This window comes from Adiantum capillus-veneris, chromosome 18 (genome assembly GCF_014529385.1).
Source record: "Adiantum capillus-veneris isolate H3 chromosome 18, ASM1452938v2, whole genome shotgun sequence".
Lineage (NCBI taxonomy): Eukaryota > Viridiplantae > Streptophyta > Polypodiopsida > Polypodiales > Pteridaceae > Adiantum > Adiantum capillus-veneris.
In genome coordinates, this window is record NC_140948.1 from 71,593,813 (window position 1) to 71,615,912 (window position 22,100).

The 22,100-nt window shown below is 39.5% G+C and overlaps 1 protein-coding gene across 1 annotated transcript; it reads left to right on the plus strand.

Annotated features, from left to right (window-relative positions):
* Positions 1 to 5,385: 5,385 nt before the first annotated feature.
* On the plus strand, positions 5,386 to 6,702 carry LOC147435856 (uncharacterized). Its single transcript, XM_086488058.1, has 3 exons — positions 5,386 to 5,701; positions 5,824 to 6,002; positions 6,090 to 6,702. The coding sequence occupies exons 1-3, from the start codon at positions 5,581 to 5,583 to the stop codon at positions 6,564 to 6,566; spliced, it is 777 nt and encodes a 258-aa protein (XP_086344184.1). The 5' UTR covers positions 5,386 to 5,580; the 3' UTR covers positions 6,567 to 6,702.
* The last annotated feature ends 15,398 nt before the right edge of the window (positions 6,703 to 22,100 follow it).

Below are 22,100 nucleotides of genomic sequence, written 5' to 3' on the forward strand. Positions count from 1 at the left end.
ACAGATAAACCCACGTACTTGTTGAAAGGTGTCTAACCCTTCCAACTTGAGGATAACATCCCGATAGTGCGAGATATAGTCAAGCAATGATGGGTGTTGGCGCATGGAACACGTGTCCCAAGCCGTTCAATTCCTATCTACCTCATTTGTGGGCAAAAACTCCTTTCTAAACATAGCCTCAAAGGCTGTCCAACTCTGTGGTATGATATTCTTCTCCTTGAGAAACATCCACCATTTATAGACCTTGCCTTCCAGAGTCAAACTTGTCTACAATGCTCTGACTGCATCCGGTGTACGTCGTATGTCATAAAAACTAATATCTAATGCTCCCAAATGATTTTCTCATGTTAAACTGATCATTTAATATGGGAAGGTACCAGGGGAGTAAAAGGTAAGGGTGCCAGACCGGTCTCAGTTGGGATCCAAAGGAGAGAAAATAGGGATCCAAAGGGGGACAGTCTGCAAAAGAGCAATGTGCATCTGAGTCTTCCCACATCCCTATCAAGGAGGGGACAAGTCCTAAGAGTATGGGAGGAGAGAGAAACACACACACACACACTACAAAGCTTCCCACAAGGAAATATTGGACACATGGCAGACTCCTAGCCCAGTTGCCCCCAATCTTCCCTCAAATCATATTGGATGGCCATAGAGGTGGATCAATGAGAATTAGGCTAGAGTAAAATTAGTCTAATTAATTTTCAAAGAACCAATAGAAATTAAGCTCCCCAGAAGACTATTGGACAGTCTACCAAGGGGTCCAATGAGCATCGAGCAGCCCAATGGCTTGCCTGATTTCTATTGACCAGAAGACTAAAAGGTCCAATGAAAGTTTGATAAATTATTTTAATTACCTAAAGTTCTCACAAAAGGGGAAAGCGGGACACATGTCACAAGGCTATCAATTAAGCTTCTAATTTGTGATTGGCTAAGCTTTGCAAGAGCCAATGGGAGGCCAGCAAGAGTGATTGGCAAGAGGGGTCGACCAAGAAGAGAGAGATGGTTGCATTTTTTACCAACACATTGCTACACACACACACACACACAACTCATGTGTGCAAGAAGAACTCCATCTCCTTCTCCAAGCATTGAGAAGTAGAGGCCTACACCAACAACTCTTGGCTATGGAATGCAAATCCAACCAAGAGCCAAGCTTCAATGGCATGCTCATCTCCTCTACCATGCCAATTACTAAGCTAAGCTATGCTCTTAGAGTAATTATGTGAGGATAATACTTCTTTCTAGTAAGATACATCTTCTTCCTCTCAATCTTTCCTCATTCCCTACTAGCTCTCACCATTTTTAAAGGTGTGTGAGGTCTTGGGACTAAGGCTATGAACACTAGGTGTGTTTTTCAAGCATGAAGCTTCCATCTTCATTGCACCAACAATTTTTGTCAAGGAACAAAAAGATTTTATTGTACAAAAGTCTCCTTTAATGGGAGAAGCTATAATACAAAGCCTTTTTGGAGAGGGGACCGCCTCCATGTAAATCCGGTCTTCAACTGTTGTCAATTGTTCTATTTCTCTCTCTTTTCAAGTATTGTCTATGCCAAATTAGCTAGATGTAAATTGTTATGTTGCTTTATCAAACTAAGTACTCTTTCTATGCTCATTGAGAATTTATTCTTAATGAAATGCTCACTACGTTATCAATTTCGGCTACACACAAGTTACAAGTGCATTAAATGTTACATTGGTATCATAGCTATTGGTTTCTCTTTTCTTGCTCAAGAAGAGAGGTCCTCAAGCTTGCTACAAATGGTTGGTGTTATTAATTGCAAAAGAGTAAGTAGAATAGGGATTTTCATCCTTGAAGCACGCCTGCTTTATGCAGTTAACGGGGATACCGTCGAGAGCTATGGTCTTAATAATGGAGTCCTAGGGGGCTTGCCTATGGCTTAACCATTATTGAGCTATTAGAAGCTTGACAGGAACGGGTGTTGTCTTGGCTCTGTTAAACCCTCTCTTCTATTCCTTGCAATTAATAATATTCTAGCCACGGGTATAGATGCTTGAGTGCTTAGCTTTGAAGGTAAATAGGAGTAGTAACTAGGGCTTGAAGTGCCAAAGTACAAGTAAATATTTACACCTAGAATTTACTAGTATGGCTATAAGGGAAAAGAGATTGAGATGAATGTTGATAGATTTGATTTTTCTAATGAAAGAGCAACTAATGATGCCCCTATGCTTGTAAACTATCTTGTTTCTAGGCTTCAACAAGCCCTGGGCAAGCCCTAGGCAATCCATCCCTCCAAGGTGAAGTCGACAGCAATTGTGCACCCTTAGTATTCTCCAAACTCTCCACCAAGAAGAGAGAGTACCTAGGAAATCTCTTGATGAGACTTCCAAAAGAGGACTCTCTCCAATAAGGGAAGAAGAGGAAGATCCATACGAAGGGCTCAAAAACTCACTACTCGATGAGGCGTCTCCCTCCCAAAGGAGAACCCAAGTTTCAACGATAGAGCCCCCACCAAAAGAACGAGAAAGAAGTGCGTCTCGTGCCACCTCGGAGGAGATGGCTCCACGAAGACGGCATGGGAAATGCTCTCCAACACCCCCTAAATGGAGAAGACCATCGCATACTCCTCTTCACCATAATTCAAAGAGAGAAGACAGAAAACAAGAGAAGAAAAAGGCAAGAAAGAGGTCACCCTCTTCTCCATCTTCTTCATCCTCTTCCTCTTCTGAAGAAAGTGATGGTGCAAACAAGGCGGAACAAGGGAAGAAAAAGGCGAGAAAGAGGTCACCCTCTTCTCCATCCTCCTCATACTCTTCCTCTTCTGAAGAAAGTGATGGTGCAGTGCTCAAGCCACCCAAAAGAAGAGGCCATAGGAGGCCATTGTAGACAAGTTTTGGGATTTACATCTCAAAGCCATTGTCTACAAAAAGATGGATTTTGGAGAGCAAAACAACAATTTTGTGCGGGTTTATCTGAGGATATGGCGGATTATGTTAACTCCCAAAGACCACGCACCATATTTCTGGTCATACACTATACTATGGTGGTTTCAAGAATCAACTTCCAACAAGGGGCTAAGAGAAATCTTAACCCCATGGAAAACAAGGATCATAACGAGCCTAAGGGGAAGGACAATGTCCAAAAGTCTCCCAAAGGCAACACCAACAACAACAAAGCTAAGGAGAAGGGAGTTTATAAAGGCAAAAATAAACTCTCTCTTGAAGAGCTAGAGTGTTATCAAAAAGATAACCGTTGTTTCAAGTGTGGGGAGCAAGGGCATGCCTATCGTGCTTGCCCCCACAAGGATAAACGTAATGAGCCTCCTAGAGCTACCTTGGTCGAAATTCAAGAAGAGGATGCTCATCACAAAGGATATCCTCTATGTCTTGCTTGGGGAAAGGTAAGAGAACATGATGCTTTCATTCTCTTTGACCATGGTTCTACTCACAATTTCATATCCACAGAGTTGGCCACCAAGCTAGGCATCCAAGCCTATGAAATGGGAGATGTCCTACCTGCCGATGGTGCTTTCAAGGGGTAAGAAGCCTCAATCACTCCCTTAATTGGGAAATTGAGACTCCATGTCCAAAGCTATGTGGACAAGGAGGATTTCTTCATCTCTCCTCTCAAGCATGAGGATGTAATCCTAGGGGCACCATGGTTTGATCCCATGGCTGCCAATGTTAAATTCCCTGAAAGACAAATCTACTTTAGGTTCAGGGAAAAAGATATGTACATAGATGCTAAGGAGTTGGGTAACACCATACCCATTGTACATAAGCAAGCTTTCAATAAGTCAATAAAGAGCTCTATTTCCATGTACAAGATTTTTGTTAAAGATTCTCAAGATGAACCTAATGCTTTAGCAAAAGAAGATATAGTCAATCAAAGGGAATTAGAGTTATCCAAGTTCCTCAAGGGATTCCAAGATGTTTTTATTGACAACATCCCTTGTGAGCTACCTCCCAAATGAGGGGATGACGACCATGCAATTGAACTTCTTCCAGGAAGCTTGCCGCCTAATAAACCTCCTTATAGAGTTTCTCAAGCTCAACAAGAGGAGATTATGTCGCAAGTGCATGAGTTGGTTGAGAAAGGCATGGTTAGGCCTAGATCATCTCCATTTTGTTCATCGGTGTTATTAGTGCAAAAGAAAGATGGTACATATCGTATGTGTGTCGACTATAGAGCACTAAATAGGATCACTATCAAGAATAGGTTTCCCGTTCCATGGGTAGAAGACCTATTTGATAAGCTACAGGGGTCGACCTACTTTAGTAGGATTAACCTAAAAAGTGACTACCATCAAATAAGGATAGTTGATCAAGACATTGTAAAGACCACATTTCGCACTACATCTGGTCTTTACGAGTACATTGTCATGCCTTTTGACTTGACCAATGCACCAGCCACATTTAACCACCCGATGGAGAAGCTATTCAGGCCTCATCGAACCTTTACTGGAGTGTTCTTTGATGATATAATCATCTACTCTAACTCATTAGACGAACACAAGCAACACCTCTAGGTAGTATTTCAAGTTTTAAGAGAGAATAAACTTTATATTAATTGAAAGAAAAGTGATTTTTTCTTACAAGAGATTCAAGATTTGGGTCACATTATCTCTCAAGATGGCATCCAAATGGATCCATCAAAGCTAGAGGTAATAAAAGGATGGCCTAATCCAAGGAATTTTCATGAACTAAGAAGCTTTATAGGTATGTGTGCATACTATAGACGCTTCATAGAAAAGTTCTCACAAATTGAGTGACCATTACATGACCTAACAAAGAAAAATGTTAGGTATATATGGTCCACCAAGGAGAACGATGCTTTCAAAAATCTTAAAGAGAAGCTTATCTCTCAACCTGTGCTTACACTATTGGATCTCTCAAAGTCATTTGAGGTCCAATGTGACGCCTGTGGTGATTGCCTTGGACTTGTTTTGCTACAAGAAGAGCACGCCATAGCCTACAAAAGTCAAAGGCAATCCCCACCGAGTTCGCACTGAGTTCGCACCAAATTTGGTGTGGTGTGCAAGCCCTCTCGAGTTCATACCGTGTTCACGTCGAGTTCACACCGAGTTCACACCAAATTTGGTGTGGTGCACATATCTCCGAGTTCACGCTTAGTTCACACCTAGTTTAAATGTCGATCGGACGACCCGGATTGCACCCGCCTCGCGACGCCTACTGTGGGCCATTGATCCCACCTCCCAGGGGAGGTGTCATTTAGTGACGAGGTTTTGTGAGCACAGTGCAGGAACCCACCCTGCAGATGCATGTGGCGGCCAGGAGAAAGGAGCGTGGATGGAGCGTGTTCAACTGGTTCATCCAATGGTAATACACCACGTAAGCAGACTCCACTGCCAGGTCGGCCTCGTATAAAAATTGTTTGCCAGCAATTTACGCCCGCTTGCTTTCACGTCTCTGAAGCTTGGCATGCTAAAGCAGCCTTTCTTGATCCAAGCTTCAGAGAGAAGCAGGCCCGATCTCCATAGCGTGTCTCTGCCGCAGCCTTACTCCATCCAAGCAGAAACGCTTCACCTAGAAGCAGGCCCGCTTGTCTCTGCCGAATTCTGTACTCTTTAGCGAACGTGCAAGCTTCCGCATCAGGGCCATGGTTCGTGGATCCCTCATGCAGGGCTTCACCAACACATTTGGCCCTTTCCGTAGCTATTCTCGAATCGCCATACCAAAGTCACCTTGCAGCTTGTCTGCTAGAGTCGCATTTCCGAAAGGTGATTCTCTATCCCTTGCCCTTATTCTTTGAATGTATACGCAGACGCTAGGTTGGGAATGAAACGGTTGCTTTCTTGTTCTTTCGGCAACTAGGGTCTCATTGTCTCTACTTTGTGTGCAGTTTCTTGCAAGAACTTCCCGTCGGTCGCCAGCAACACCATAGACAGACTTGATCTCACATGTGCTAGATCACACGAGACTTTGCTGAAGCATAGTGCCCTTGCATTGAATCAAACTCCTGTTGATTCATGCAATAGATCCTCATTTTCGGCGCGGTGGATAGAGGATTGCATCTGCGAAGTGAGTAATGGGCAGCAAGTTCAGTATTTTTGGTCATGTATTTCTGCTTTTGCATTCTTTTCTCACTTGGAAGTTTGTATTTTGTAGATTGTGAGGCACATCCACGAGGCTCCTTTTATGCAAATGTTAGTTAATCATGAGGATACATCTACAGTAACCTTGACGCAACGTCAGAGAGTTCCGATTGGTGATGCTTTGAGTGCAGATGAGAAATGGAGGGAGATGAAGAGTCATTTAGGTGAAGCATCACCAGATGCAGTCATCCTTGTAGATGACTTGTGCAATAGCTACATTGAGGGCTGCAATGTGGAAGAAGGATTGGAAAAGCAAAATAGAGGGGTCAATCTTGGGCATAAGGAGGCGAGGATTGATGGGACACATTTATGGGGAGTTTTTCTTCTTGGAAAAACTATTACCGAAAGTGCTTGCTACATTCTTGAGACCACAAGTGTTGCATCTTCTTTTGGCATGTGCACGCGCTTTTGTTTGACAAAGGCTCACTGTTTTGGTCCCTCTTTCAGTGATCAAATTCAAAACAGTTGGTTGCTCAAAACAGAGGATTGATAGTTTTGAGCAATGTCTTCTTTCTCTTTGCAGATTATTTCCGCACAGAAGTCTGGCTGCCATTAAAGTGGGTGTAAAAACAGTAATGGCATTGATGTGAGTGATAGAATGTCTTCTAGTGCATGATTGATGGTATTTGGCATCATGGGATATCATGGATTTTCACACCAATGAGGCTGGAAACAGAAGCACGTCTGCCTCGATTTCAACAGGAAAAGATACGCAGTTTTTATTCAACGAGCCATACAAGAAGAATGATAACTATTAAGATATGTCTCACCAATGTGAGGCTGGAGTTTTATGATGATTGCAGTTCGCTATGCCAACATGTATAGTATATTAGTTGACAGGTTATAGAAATGTACAAATTCATACAAAATGTTAACAGATCTGCAAGGAGGTGAGCAGATTGGCCGCATAGCCTTTGTGCTCGCTCTGTGTCATGTCCATTAAATCAGCATTTTCAAAACCATCTGATGTTTGAAGAAATATAAGTTCCATTAGTTTGTAATTGGCTCATCTCAACTCCATGTTAAACATTGTAAACCAACATTAGAATGTGGATCATCAAGATTGTTCCTGAGAACTCATAATGATATATTATTCTTGTGACAATTATTTGATTGGGCTCATGAATTTCACTATGAAAGTAGAGTTGAAGCCAAAACAAAGTGAAGACTTAAGTTGAGAAAAAGATTAACGAATCATGACTTAAAGTAAAGACACTAATTGTAGCCTAAAACTTGATTTTGGGGTCACAAGAAGATTTAGAAATTCTCATGTAGGAGAAGGGAGCCTTTTTCAGTGTTTTTCATACAATGCATATCATGAGCTTCTGCTCAAGAGGCATTCCATACCTAGCTAGGTAAGATTGGGGGCAAGGGACCTCTGGCCCCCTAGTCATAATGTGGGAATTATTGTGAAAATCTTCTCGTGGGTATTACTCGAATGCCTTTTGTAAGTATAAGCTTGGCAATGACAAACAGCTTTCTTTCCTTGATCTCAATAGGGCAAAGGTTTCAATTTAAGAAGGAAAAAAGTAGTTGCTTGTAGAAAGGAAATTTAAGTTGTAATCACTATAACCCTAGTTGGCGGGACTCTTCTCAAGTAAAAATACGTGAAAAGAAAGCTAATGGCAAGCTCCAATCATTCCAAAGATTGAACCCGAAGTATGACTGATATATTAAATGTGATATGAGGTTGTCCTAGGCTTTGCCACCCTAAGTAAGGCAATAATATTTGGGTTTGATTATAGAGATTAGCAACCGGTACCATCATTGGCTCTTCTTACCTCACCCACACATTTTAGCATGTTAACATATGCCTTCATATAGCTGATGTAATTATGGTCCCTAGATGACGTTATGGCTCAACACGAGCATGACAAGAACTTGTAATTATTTGGGTTGATAAATATAAGTCACTTACAATTGTGAGTTTTGTTCTTTTTTTTAAAACATGTGCCACGGTGAGTGAACAAGTAGACGGATGTACAAATATTTGAATCCAATTTTTGGACTACATAAGTAGTTCTTAGTAGAGGGTGGATTTTTGGGTGCAAATCTAGACCATTGGAAAATGCATGTCGATTAATGTTACATGGCAAGTTAATGATAATAAACTTTAAAGCACTTGTGAGGGTTTTTACATTTGTGTACTTCTCTTTAAAGAGGGACATTGAGTATTGTATCAAACTTTATTTTCTATGCTTTTGTAATATATTGTAAATAAACTAAATAGTTCATTGTTGTCGCAATTTTTTTTTAAAAAAGAAATGTAATCTGTTATTGCGATAAATGTTCAAATATTAGTCACTTTTTATTGTTTTCTCTCACAAAGAAGCCTTTATTGTGAAACTCTTCTCAATAGCCTTATGTAGGCCATAGGGAATTTTAACCTTGTTAAGTTCGTAATGGATCCGTTCATTGAAGACCTTCATGTCTTCATCGACCTTTTGCTTTAAAACGACTTATTTTAGTTTGTAGATGGTATCTTCATAGGATTTTCCTTTTGTTTTTTGTTTTGAAATGATGAAGTGGTCCTTCACGTTGTTTCTATATATCTTTATGAAAACACAACGAACTACTAATGCAATGTTTTTTTTTTTCGTGATTTCAAAACTGTCAATGTAAGCCTAAGTTCGAAAAGATACACAAATGTGCTCTTCTTAATTCAGTGGACACCTTCACAAAAGAGGGATGTGTTCTTAGTTGTTGAGCTATCACTGTTATGGATTGCAAGATTGGATATGACACATTTATACTCTTTGGACTGCATAAGTTTTGTTTCGACTACTTTGTAATTCATTATTTTTAGGAACATATATGACAATTGAATTGATTAGAGTGGCACCATGAGCTTTAAATTATATCTGATTTATCATTGGCACTTAAATTGCAACAGTAGAGAGTTAGTTTAATTCGAAAATCCTATTTTAACTAATTGGCTAAGGTATATAATCCCATTTTTATAGAAGTTAATTAAGTTTTTGAATAATGAATATGAGTGTATAGTTATCTTGAGTACTCTATCCACCTTTTTTCTTTTGGTGTTTATATCTCTCGTATTGAGATGTCAAGCTCAACATGTGCTACTCCTTAATAACTAGCATCAATAGTCATCATTACCCGTGCACTTTAATGGATACTCGTATCTTCTCTAGTGATACCGTAGCAATACTACATGGACTTGGTCTACTTATCTGAGTAATGGTCCATTTATCCTATGAGCTTACTCACTAATGGTTCACATTAGTCCGTTCTACTATTCCTTATGTTGTATTATTTCTTTTATTCATTGTAAACTTCGTATCTTCTACTGGCTCCTACTGGCAGGTTCTTCTATTTATTCATTCGTCCCAAGATTCCTCAGAATCCAACCTTGCCTTAGCAACTCATACCCCTCAATAGAGGGTCTCCCTCTAAAAACTGGGATTGGAGAGTCGAACACGTGCGTGCAGAGCTGTGACGTACTGTGAATTACTGTAGACCACAAACACAGCCGCCCTCGGATGTCAAAGCCTTGCATATCAAATTTGAAAAAATATATGCAGCCCCCCCTCCCCGCCAGGTGCGCAAAGGTTGAGTTGCAGAAGTGGCGCAGCTCAAAAATGTCGCAAGCTTGCGAGGCGAAAGGCCTCTCCGTCTTCTGTTCGTCCCCTGCTCCTCTGTCCGCCAACTCGTCCACACACCCTTCTGGTCTGACTGTTGCGTCGCTTGACAAAGTCCCGACCCTATTCCACCCTCGTCCAGGCCTCTCCGTCTTCTGTGCGCCCCCTGCTCCTCTGTCCGCCAACTCGCCCACACACCCTTCTGGTCTGACTGCTGCGTCACTCGACAAAGTCTCGACCCTATTCCACCCTCATCCGTATCTCCTTGGATTCCTTCTATTTTTTTATTTGATTTGATTGGGTACCCCCTACTTCTAGTATTAGAGAAGGAAAAGAAGAAGGTTTAGCCTCAATATTTGTGTGTATGTGTATGTGTATGTGTATGTGGTTTTGCAAGAGCTCAAGCTCTCTCCTTCTCTATCTCTTAACATGGTATTAGAGCTTGGTTGTGTCTAAAACATTTGGAGAAGCAAGTACGAGCAGTAGAAGCGGTTGACAGTAAGAATCTCCCGATTCTCCGTCTTCAAATGTTGGTACTACACTCCCTCTAGACTCTTACGAGTAATCATCAAATGACCCCTGATCGAAGTGCTTCTTTTTGGAGCTTGTGCGTCTCAAATTTGTACATTGTGTAGCCAAATTTTCTATACAAACGTGTGTTTCAATCCCCGTTTTGGAGTTAAGAGTGCATATACATGCAAGAACATTAAGGTCTAAGTTTTTGTAAATTTACATTTATATTTCTGTAGATTTACATTTTGGTGGTGTGGAAAGCTCTAGTTTGGATGCAATATTCTCAAATATTGTTTAGTATAGAATAGGTGTTTGTACGCATATGGTGTGGAAAGCTCTAGTTTGGATGCAATGTTCTCAAATATTGTTTAGTATAGAATAGGTGTTTGTACGCATATTGTGGTTACAAGTGGCACCTTATTATTTTTGGCATGTTGCTTAGAGATATTGTAGAGTAGTGAAGTTTCATAAGTATGCCATCGAATAATGATAAACTTAACCAGATTATCAGGACAAGAACCACTTCCATGCTTGGAAGTTCAAAATGACCAATTTCCTTATGGGTAACGGTTATTGAGAGTAAAATGATAAAAATCAGTAGTGATTGGGCACCTCTAAAAAGGATTGATACATCTTACTATCATTGAATGTGACTGATACAAAAGGAAAGAATCTATAGTTGAAGACCAAGATCAATACAGTGCAAAAGAAAAATATGTTTATCAATGACTATGCATTGAAGATAAACAACATATGTGAGTCTCTTACATAAACCGGTGCTATAATTTACGATGATAAGGTGGAAGTATGTTTGTGAGGTTTAAGTACAGAATACAAACCATTTAAGAATGGTGTCCACCTTGGAGAGAACATTTTCGTGTTTATAGATTTAGTATCGCTGCTGATTTTGGAAGAAAATTAAATTGAGGAAGAGTCATTTACACAAGGCAAAAATAATTTTAAAGAGTTCTTCTTCAACAAGAGAGGAAAAAGAAGAGGATGCAGTATAGTTCCATGGAGGTACTAAGTGCAACAACATAGTGATTTCCAAAGACACAACACATGTGATCGAGAAAAATTTCGAAGATAGGGGGAGCCAAAGAGGTTGTGGAGTGACCAATGGATCAGGCAAGGCATAAAAGACAAAACCTATACTACTTGTTTGATACCAAACTGAAGGAGATTGGAATAGTGAAGTACACACAAGTTGTTGTCAACCATCTCAAATCACCTAAGCTCATGCTTAATGATTAGTCATCTCAAGAGTTATTCCAGTCAGTGCAAGTCCAAGCCACGATGTTAGAATCAGTTAATTCCACAGCTCATACAATAATGCAAATAAGTAAAAAGAGCCATGACTTCTGAAAAATGTCATGTGGTATTCTATGTTGTTGTAAGTTGCTTGAGTATATCTTACTAGGTGTATCTGCAAGGAGAGTAACTTAAAAAAAGAAAAGAAAGTGAGCATTTGTTTATTAAGTGCCGTATAAGATGTTTTTGTAAGGGATGGGGCAATATATATATGGAGGCCTAAAGAGAGAACTGGCACATCAACGAAAATTTAATTAATGTCATTAGATATATATATTAAGAGAATACCTCAAGAAATTATGTACCTGGAGGTTCTCTAAAGCAACATTTGGTAATCAACCGATAAGTAAACCATCTAAGTTGAGTCGTGTACCTATGTTGTACTTTGGAATAGTAGTGTGAGGCTTTTTATTAGGGAGTTAGTATGCAAAATGAAAATTGACCTCTAAAATCGTTAAAATGAGTAGTAGAAGAAAACTTACAATTGTTCTTGAGGTCGAAGATGGGAGGATATTAGTGAGCCGGATGGTATTCACAGATATATTGTAGCAATGAACTAGTTGAATGAAAGAGATAAATCATCTCATTATAAATTTCATTCAAGTCAAGTACGACCATTGGTTTAAGAGATAATGTGTGTAGGTAAGGAAAAGATAGAAATAGGAATGCCATTAGATACACATATCTAGAAGATCTGCTCCACACAAAAAATGTACTTGGGAGGGTTATATTTGACATCTCCTTGGATGTCAAGAATCTTTTCAAATGGAATTACTATGACAAGCTAGGGAGACCTTCAATTGTCAATACTCATACCAAAGTATAATTAACTGTATTAATTTTGTGCTTACAAGCGGTTATTGAAATAAAGCCTGTAAAGGTGCAAAAAATTGATCATGCAGTGGGACAAGGATAAGAGCATCAATTTTAAAATTTTGTATAAAAATATAATTGGAAATTAAAAGCATTATCTAGAGAAAGTATAAAAAAGTGAGATAAAAAATGGATGGAGGGACTTTTACTATTTGAAAGTTGCATTTTTATGTTTAGGAAGGGGAGGGTGGGAGATTTTATAGAGGGGTTACAAAGCCACTGCAATTTTTAGTAGTGGTCACATAGCCCAGTTTGTAGTGAATTTTTTTTAGTTTTAGTGCATTGGTCCTTAATTTTCAAGGGAAATTTATGGGCATTTTACTTGTAAATGATATGAAAAACTTGGGTTTTGGACATAAATCCTGGTTGGTTTGTTAGTTTGAGCTTAAAAACAAGGTCAATAAAAATATTTTGCTTCTAGCACAAGTGAGTTTCTCATAAGGCTCTTCAAAAGGGGTTTAAGCTTTGAAACTTGAGTTGCCCACTGTTTACTATGGTAGGGTTTCACATTTTATTGATCCTAGTTGCTTTGTGGATCTTGTGGGTCGTGTGATTGAAGGAAGGGGTTGTGTATGTGTCAAAAACTACCACAAATATGATTTCTGGTGCAAAAGATGTTGTGAAAAGAGATCAACAGTTATGGGTTACAATAGTTTGGATGAGTTAGAGATAAAGTTAGACTTGGTCTTATTCCCCCCACATCACTATGTGTGGCTTGTCAATTTACCAATTGCTTCAATATCCGCTCGTATTTAATGCATCAATCAATTTTGCACCTGTGAATCTAAAAACATTGTGCTTGATAGTTGGGTATCTTTGGAGCCCTAATTTTGTTTGGTTGTTCATATAGGCATGTTTCAAATGCATCTTCACTAAATGTATGTGTCACCATGCAGGTATGCTTTATACCACATATCCAGTTAGTCTACCCTACTTTTCTTTATGTGCCCTATACACTCTAGTTTTAAGCATTCTCCACACCTAGATAATTATACCGCAATTTATAGTAATTTCGGTCCTAAGTTTTGCTCTTGCCTCGATCAGCGAAGAAACACCTAGCTGAGATAAGAAAGGCTTGTCCGTGCATTTGCAATGATTCAAGGGCTTCAACATGTAGTGATTCAGGATCCCTTTTTCTTGTTATCATCATCCCTAAATGTGAACAAGCCAAAACAAGCACAACAAAGTCATCAAACAAAGGTGTAGAGAGAAATCTCAATGGAATTGGACTAGTGCAAGCTAGTGTAATTTTTTCACCTTGTAAACAAAATTTTCTAAAAAATGAATAAAGATGGACTACAGGGCATGTCTTAATATGTAAGTCTCATAGAGGTTGGTAGTGCAGGGTGTAGCACGGGGAAAGAGAGGAATTGAGGTGGCTTTTATGGTTGAGCCTGCTCAGATGTTAGGCAAGGCATCTAGTCTTTGACCAAATTGCTAAAGACCAGTGACCATGAATCTGGTAGCCCGTGTAGTGCATCTCCCATGGCCGGATCAACTGCGCCTACAACATTGGTGAAGCTAAAGTGAGTTTGTGCTAGGACGAGCAAGAAGCAAGGCCAAGGATATCTTCAAGTGCATGCTAGGGTGAAAAACCAGGTACGAAGGTCAAGGGCACACAGGTTGATCCGAATGTGTATGCATTTTGGGGTTGTTTTGGCCAAAGTGTTCTACTATGGGGCTTCTTAAAGGTGGATGATTGGAGATCTTAAAGTGAAAAAGTGGGAGTGCAAAAGGTGATTTTTAAAGTCCTCTATAGATTGGTCCAAATTACCTGTCAATCGATGATGTATAGCTCAAGTTATTGTGATTTGAAGAAAAAGGGTGCTTTGCAGATTCCCACTGGATTTGACGGGTGCAGCATGATGGAAAAAATATATATGATCTGATAGGGTTGAAGTGTTCAATTTATGAAGCATGGTGGTCTTTTTGGATCGGCAATCGGACCTAGATATGAGCTGTTACACTTTTGTCAAGGATCAGTTCTGCACCATTTTGACTACCTCAGAAAGAGTTCCATTAGATGTTTTTTCAAGCTAGCCACGATTTGCAAGGATAGTATGAAGCATATAGAGCTAGTCAAAAGTGACGGTTTGCCAAATGGAGTTGCAATCATCGAGATATTAACGTTTGAATCTGGCAATTGACGATGGAGAGGAGAGTGCAAATGATTTTTTCCAATTTTGCATCTCGTTGTTTATGATCATCGAGTTGTTGACATGTGGCGGTGTCCTAGAGGTTTTAAGTGCAAAAGGTGGACTCCTAGATAGGCTTTATAGCATGGGCGTTTGAAAATGGAAGAGAAAACGGGAGCACTCCAAACTCAGCAAAAAAAAGTCTTTTGGGAGGATTTTAATGTTTTCTGCTTAACCCCCAAGGGGTGCAGGTGTGTGAAGCCGCCACTTGGAGTGGACATTAACCCACATATGGGGACAAGAAGTAGGAGTGCAGGGTTTATATAGTGGAACATTTCCATTTGGTGGGTATTGAAAGAGAGAGAGAGAGAGAGAGAGAGAGAGAGAGAGAGAGAGAGAGAGAGAGAGAGATCAATGGCTCCCTCCCCTCCCCTTGACATGCGTGCACTGCTCTGGAGGCGTACTTGCACACGCATGGTTGGCACTCACTGTGTAGCCGATGGTGACGATTGGTGGTGATTCTTGGCAAGCCGAGTTGGGGCAGTTCACATGTGGGGGGCATGGGCCCTCCCCCTTTGGGTGGGCATAAAGGGAGACCCCCTTGTGGCGCTCAAGGGGCGGGGTCCGGTGCAATCTAAGAGAGACTGAAGAAGGAAAGTTGACACGGGGCATCCTTGCCTTCCCAAGGATCTTTTGTGTGTCATCTTCCTCAAGCAATGGAGACCACACATTCTAAACACCCTAGCACATCCATTGAAACCATTATCCCCTATGCAACATTAAGGAGAAAAAATAGTGAATCCCAATATCCATAGCCAAGAGTAGCTGGATTATAATGTAGCAATAGTGGATCCCAAATCCATAGCCAAGGGTAGTTGGATTATAGTGTAGCAAAGCAGGAGAAGAAAAGACTCCTCAAAAAACCAATTCTTGTAATGTTGGAAAGAAAGAGTGAAACATTTTAGGCTTTCAAGAGCCAAGAAGACACGAAAGGAAGTTTTAGTGCAGCATGTTTACATGCACAAGGAGCTTCATCTCCATCCTCGGAGCTCTAATCTTCCTTTGCACAGAGATTATTGTAAGTGATTCATATGGTTGTTTGGGGTACTTTGCTCTTATGCTTTTTATATTTCTTGCTTGTTTTTATGCTACTATGCTTCTTACACATCTCTATCTCTAAAGCATAGACGAATGGAAATTGGTGCAGTGTGCCATGGACATTTTGGATGTCTAGCCTTGGCTCCATTGGGGAGGAGCTTTACAAATGGAGAACTCGTGGGTCTCTGGCAGAGAAGAGGATATTCTTCCATGTTCCATGACATTGATATGTGGATGAACAGTGAGCACATGGCCACCTTGACGATAAGATCCATGTGCACATTGCACCAAATGAGGCAAGATCTACAGAATGCGCATACAAATTTTTTTCTGGCTTTTGCTTTTGAAATAGATGGAAAGGTGTGTAGATGATGATGTCTTTCTTTCTACCATTCTTTGCTTCTATGAAGCATAGTTCTACTTTCCCCTTTTTATAATATGGCTTGCAGGTCCTGATAAGGATTGAAAGAAATTTCTATACCAAGAAGTGCTAGAAGGGATTGCCCATCTACTTCCAAGCGAAAGCCTACTCCTTAGTTTTACTTCCCTTTTTTATAATATGGCTTGCAGGTCTTGATAAGGATTGAAAGAAATTTCTATGCCAAGAAGTGCCAGAAGGGATTTCCCATCTACTGCCAAGCGAAAGCCTACTCCTTAGTTAGAGTCCTACACTATTTCAAGTATTGTTGGCAGTTTATATCAATTGTTCCCTACAAGTGGCATTTTGTACAAAATATTTTGATATCAATAACAAGTAATTTTGGCAATTACTTGTTTGGTGCAAATGTCTCATCTTGTTGGTTTCCATTTTGTAAGTCTTTTTTGTGGTTAGATGGAAAAAGGTGTGTCAACGTCATGCCCTCAATATTATATAGTTTTTGTATGTTAAAAAAAGAAAGTGCTATCATACCATAATCTTGTCATGCCCTTGCTTTATCACACTATAAGTAGCTCAAGCTAGTTTTAAGAAATCACCCATATACCCTTACAATGGGCAATACGGATAGAAATATGGATAACGATACATGCTCCTCTTACTCATTTCATATGGGCCAGAACAAGGAGAAGACGAAAAAGAGAAAAGAGGATGAGGAGAAGACCATAGAGGAGTAGAAGGTAGAGGAGGAAGTAGAAGAGAAGGTAGAGGCATACTTTGAGGCAATTTTCATCATCTCAACTCTTAGGCCCTCTAGGTGTAGATCTAGAAGATGGCATGGTTTATGCTTTGGGGCTTGACATGCTAATTTCAACAAAATTAGATGAGACTAAACATGCAAAGACATATCCAAGGACTGTCACAATTGCAACAAAAATTGAAAGTATTTACTTAATTTTAAAAAAAAAATGCTTGATTTTACAAGGGGTTTATAGCCATACAAAATGTTGATTTTCAAAAAGGGATATTATAGATTCTTTGCATAAGGGTGTCCCTTATGCACGAAATTTGAGTATCCTTGAAATTCTTCAAGCAAGGTACTACAATTAACCAGAATTTAAAAAAAAACCAACAATGTGACTCAAAAAATGGTGATTTTGACCCCGTCGATGCATCTGGAAAAAAAATCATAGGCTAAGTCGCCTCTTTTGGACACCTGGAGAGTGAAAAATGTCAAAAAAGCCTCCAAAAATGATGATTCCTCCCTGTGAAAATTATACTTAGCTAAACGATGGCAATTGTAGTAGTAATTGCGTGCCAATGTTGAAAACGTGCCCACAATTGGAGCTTCTGATAGAGTATGTAGATTTATATTTTGTGTTTAGGATATGAAGTATCCAAAAGTGTAGATGAAATAAATTAGAGCAGAGCAGGTATTCGAAAGAAATTTGAAGCAAAATGAGTAGAAAATGTTGTTTGGGTGCACTCTCCCCTTTATATAGCAGTGCACAAATATCTAAACGAGATTTGATTTTGCACAAATTACGAGATGAAAATAACCGTTTTGCATGGATTTGACCGTTGTGCACAAATTTCAAGGCTCATAGTTGACATACCCCAAAAAATTTCTACACCTCATTTTTTGCCGTTGTGCACAAATTTCAAGGCTCATAATTGGCATGCTATATATACCCCAAAAATCTTCCAAACCTCATTTTTCTTAATCTTTTCAATTTTGTCCAAATTTTTGAGCATGACCTTTGATTCAAAATGATGCTTAGAGGACATCAAGGTGCATTTTTTTCCTTAATTATTTCTTTAGTGTAAACAAAATTCATTTTCTCCATTGAACTTGTGTCCTCCCTACGCGAATTTAGCTTACCTACTAAAATCACGTAGGGAGGACACTTCTTGGAGTATAAGCTTTTTTTTTTATAGTTTTTTCAACACGTGTCCTCTTTGCACAAAAACTTTGTATACAGGTGACTCTCTATGCATTGTATTTTCGAGTAAGTAAGACATATTTTTCAATTAATCTATTGGTAGTGATGTGTATCTTTCATTGAGCTTGTGTCCGTAAACGGGTGGCTCTCCATGCATTGTATTTTTGCATATGGAGGACACTTCTTGGAGTATAATCTTTTGATCAAGTTATTTCAAGATGTGTTCTCTTTGCACAAAAACTATGTATATGGGTGGCTCTCAATGCATTGCATTTTCACATAGGGAGGACACATGTATTAAATATAGAATCTCTTAAGTTGGACACCTTCCATATGTATTGAGTAATGGAATATGGTGTTATGTATATGGTTGAGTGGTCTTAATATATGAGTTTTATTGCTTTTCTCTCTTTACAAAAAAGGAGTCTAGCAGGAAGAGTTTGGAAGGCATGGATATTGAAGAGATGAATGATGATAGATGATGGATGTACTCCATCAAGTCAAGCAATTATCAAAGTTTTTCTATGTCAAGGAAATATTTGATGTTCCCTTCAAGTTGGAGGGATTTCTTGAAGACGGAATTCAACAATGAAATTTTAGACTTTCTCAAGGTCTTTACCAACCTTACAAAGGAGCACAAGGTTGGAAATTTTGTATACTTTTATGATATTTTCAAAGCAAGAATCTTACAAAGAACACAGAGGCCAAGAAGTTGACATTACTTCAAGTTGAATGAAAGAAGATTTATAACTTGGAGTGGAAAAAATCATAATTCTTGAAAAGCAAGAAGCCATTAGAGTTTTTGAACTTGCTCTAGGATTTATGGGCTAAGAAGTGCATTCTATGGCACTATGGCTAGTTATGTCTTTGCTTCTTCTAGTGACATAGGCAAGCAGGTACAAGCAGAAGAAAGAGTACTTGAAGTGGAGGGAAAAAATGAAGAGCATGATGTTGGATCAAGCAGCCACAATTGATCCTTGTATTATTTCCCATTTTCTTCCTTGTCTCTCTCTAGTGGAAAGCCATTGTAAAAATCTTTCATTTGGAGATGACATACTATATGCATCTGTCCTTTTTTGTATAATCCTCTACATAGCTATAGCAATATCAAAATTTTCTAATAATTTTGGCTTCTTGTGATCTTATTCTGTGCCACATTTTTCTGTAAAACCAATGTAATACTTCAAGCAAGCTATTAGCTTTTTGATCTCCTCCACCATGTCTATTGTGTTTGAAAAACTTGGTTTTTGCTTGGTAGTGGGACTTCTCCCTACCTTGAGTTGATTGTTGAGATGTCAAGCTCAACATGTACGACTCCTGGATAACTATCACCAACAATCATCATCACTGGTGCGCCTTGGTGGATATGCATACCTTTGTCAGTGATACCACAGCTGGACTACACCGAGCTGGTCTACCACTTATCTACTCACCTCACTCACTAGTGGTTCATACTAGACCGTCGTACTAGTTCCCATTTTATGTTGTATGGTCTCTTATGTTTTGTAGACCTCTTATCTTGAGTTTGTGAAGAAGAGGAAGTACAATCTTTTGCCTCCATCTTTGTGTGTGTGTGTGCTTGCAAGAGTTCAAGCTTCTCCTTCTCTATATCTTGACATGGTATCTGGTTGTGTCTGAGGAGCTTGGAGCAGTCTCGGAAGCGGCTTTGATATTCCCGGGAGCCATCGTCAACGATCTCCGATTGAGGTGATTTCTTTTGGAGAGTGTGCATCTCAGAGTTTTATAGAGTCCTTTGGACTAGGACTGTGCATCCAAATTTCCATTCCAAGCACGTTTCGACCCCTGTTTTGGAGTTAGAAGGTGTTTGCGTGCAAAAACGCAAAGGTTCAAGATTCTATAGATCTACATATAGGTAGTGCAGAAAGCTTTGGTTTGGATGCAGTGTGCAGACATTGTTTAGTATAGTGAAACAAGTGTATGTACACAGATTGTGGTTACATATGGTAATCGACTATTTTTAGCAGGCTGCTTGAAAACTATGTGAAGGGTTGGAAACATGTCGTCCAACAATGATGGGCTTAACCAAGTTGTCAGTGAGAAGGTGGACAAGAACAACTTCCATGCTTGGAACTTTAGAATGACCGATTTCCTTATGGGCAAAGGTTATTGGGACTACATTGATGGAGAGCATGAGGTAGCACCACTACTGCCAGAGGAAGGTGTGAGTACTACGCAAATTAAGACATTTAAAGTTGGAACCAAGGAGCTCGAAAGGTCATGTATTGGATTTTTGTTAGTGTACAGGACACTATGATTGGGCATATATAGAATACTCAATCTCCAAAGGAGGCTTGGGACACTTTGTTGTCATTGAATGTGACCAACACAAAGGCAAGGAATCTGATGTTGAAGAATGAGTTGAATACTGTTCAAAAGAAAATTCTATCCATCAATGACCATTCATTGAAAATAAAGAACATACGTGGATCACTTGCATTGATTGATGTTATAGTCGATAATGATGATAAATAGAAGTTTGTCTGCAAGGTTTGGGTCCTGAGTACAAACAATTTAAAACTAGCATCCATCTTCAAGATAACATTCCCTCGTTTACAGATTTAGTGTCCTTATTGATTGTGGAAGAGAAGGAACTTAAGGAAGAATCCTCTATGCGGGGTGGAAACAATTCTAAACAGGTCCTCTTCAACAACAAAGGAAGAGGATGTGGTACAAGTCGTGGACGAGGCCAAGGAAGAGGCAGCCACCAAGCACAACAATAGAACAACAATCATGGTCAGAACACTGGTCGAGGAAACATTTGAGGCATGGGGAGTCCATGAGGTTGTGGAAATGCGCAATGCAATAATGCAAGTCAACATAGATATGTAGTATGTTGGGGCTGAGAAAGGCATGCTCACTTTGAACGTGACTGTCAAGATAGGAGGCAGCAAAACAATTATGCAACTACTAGCATGAATGCAAATGAGCCTGAGAGGCTATTTGTGGTGCAACACATGCTAAATACTATGTCTTCAAATGTGGCAAAATCCAGTGATAATGTCTAGTATGTGGATTCTGGTGCATCGAATCACATGATTAGCCATGGTGAATGGTTTAAGGAAATGCAGACTTTACAAAGTCTTGGCTATGTAGAAATTGGGGATGATACTGCACATCCTATTATGCATACAGGAAATGTGCCATTGTCTATGACAGATGGTAAATTGAAGTACCTGGCTGATGTACTACATGTACCCAACATTACAAAGAACCTGGTTTCTGTTGGGCAAATGGTTGAGCAGGGTTTACAAGTCAAGTTTAACTCCGATGGTCTCTTTGTTGAAGAGCATAAGAAGGATGCAAGGATGGTTGTGCAAAGAAAGAAAGTGGGTAGAATGTTTACTTTGGATGTAAATGTGCCCAAGGTGAATGTTTCCATGTTTGCACAAGGTGAAGGTGTTGTTCCACATATAGAGATTTGGCACAAACGTATTGGTCATGTAAATTTGCAGAGATTGAAAATGATGCTGTCTAAAGAGAAGGTTACACGTTTTCCTATGTTTCGAGTTGCTAAAATGCACAAAGTATGTGAAGCTTGTCAATTTGGAAAGCACGCAAAATCATCCTTTCCTCATATAAGCATGTAAGCAGGAATGCATTGGATTTAGTGCATACTGATGTATGGGTCCAACAAAGACTGCATCTATGGGTGGATGTAGATACTATGTGAATTTCATTGATGACCATACAAGCAAGGTATGGGTTCACTTCAGGAAACAAAAAAGTGAGGTATTTATGCATATACAAAATTTCAAAGTTATGGTGGTTTAAAAAAAAAATGGGAAACATGTAAGTGCCTGAGGTCAAATGGAGGGGGAGAATACTTCTCCAATGAATTCAATGGTTTTCTAAAAAAGCATGGAATTCAAAGGTAGTTTTCATGCAGGTATACTTCGCAGCAAATTGGTGTTGTTGAGTTGAAGAATAGGCACATTGCAGAAGTGGCTAGAGCATTGATGAATCAGAAGAACATACCTCATTGTTATTGGGCTAAGGCTGTTGATATAGGTATCTACATTATGAACAGGACCCCTAATGCTGCAATACATGACATGACACCCAAAGAAAAGTTTAGTGGTGAAAAACCGGACGTATCAGATTTTAAAGTGTTCGTATGTATTTCTTATGTGCATGTGCCAGATGAGCTAGAAGTAA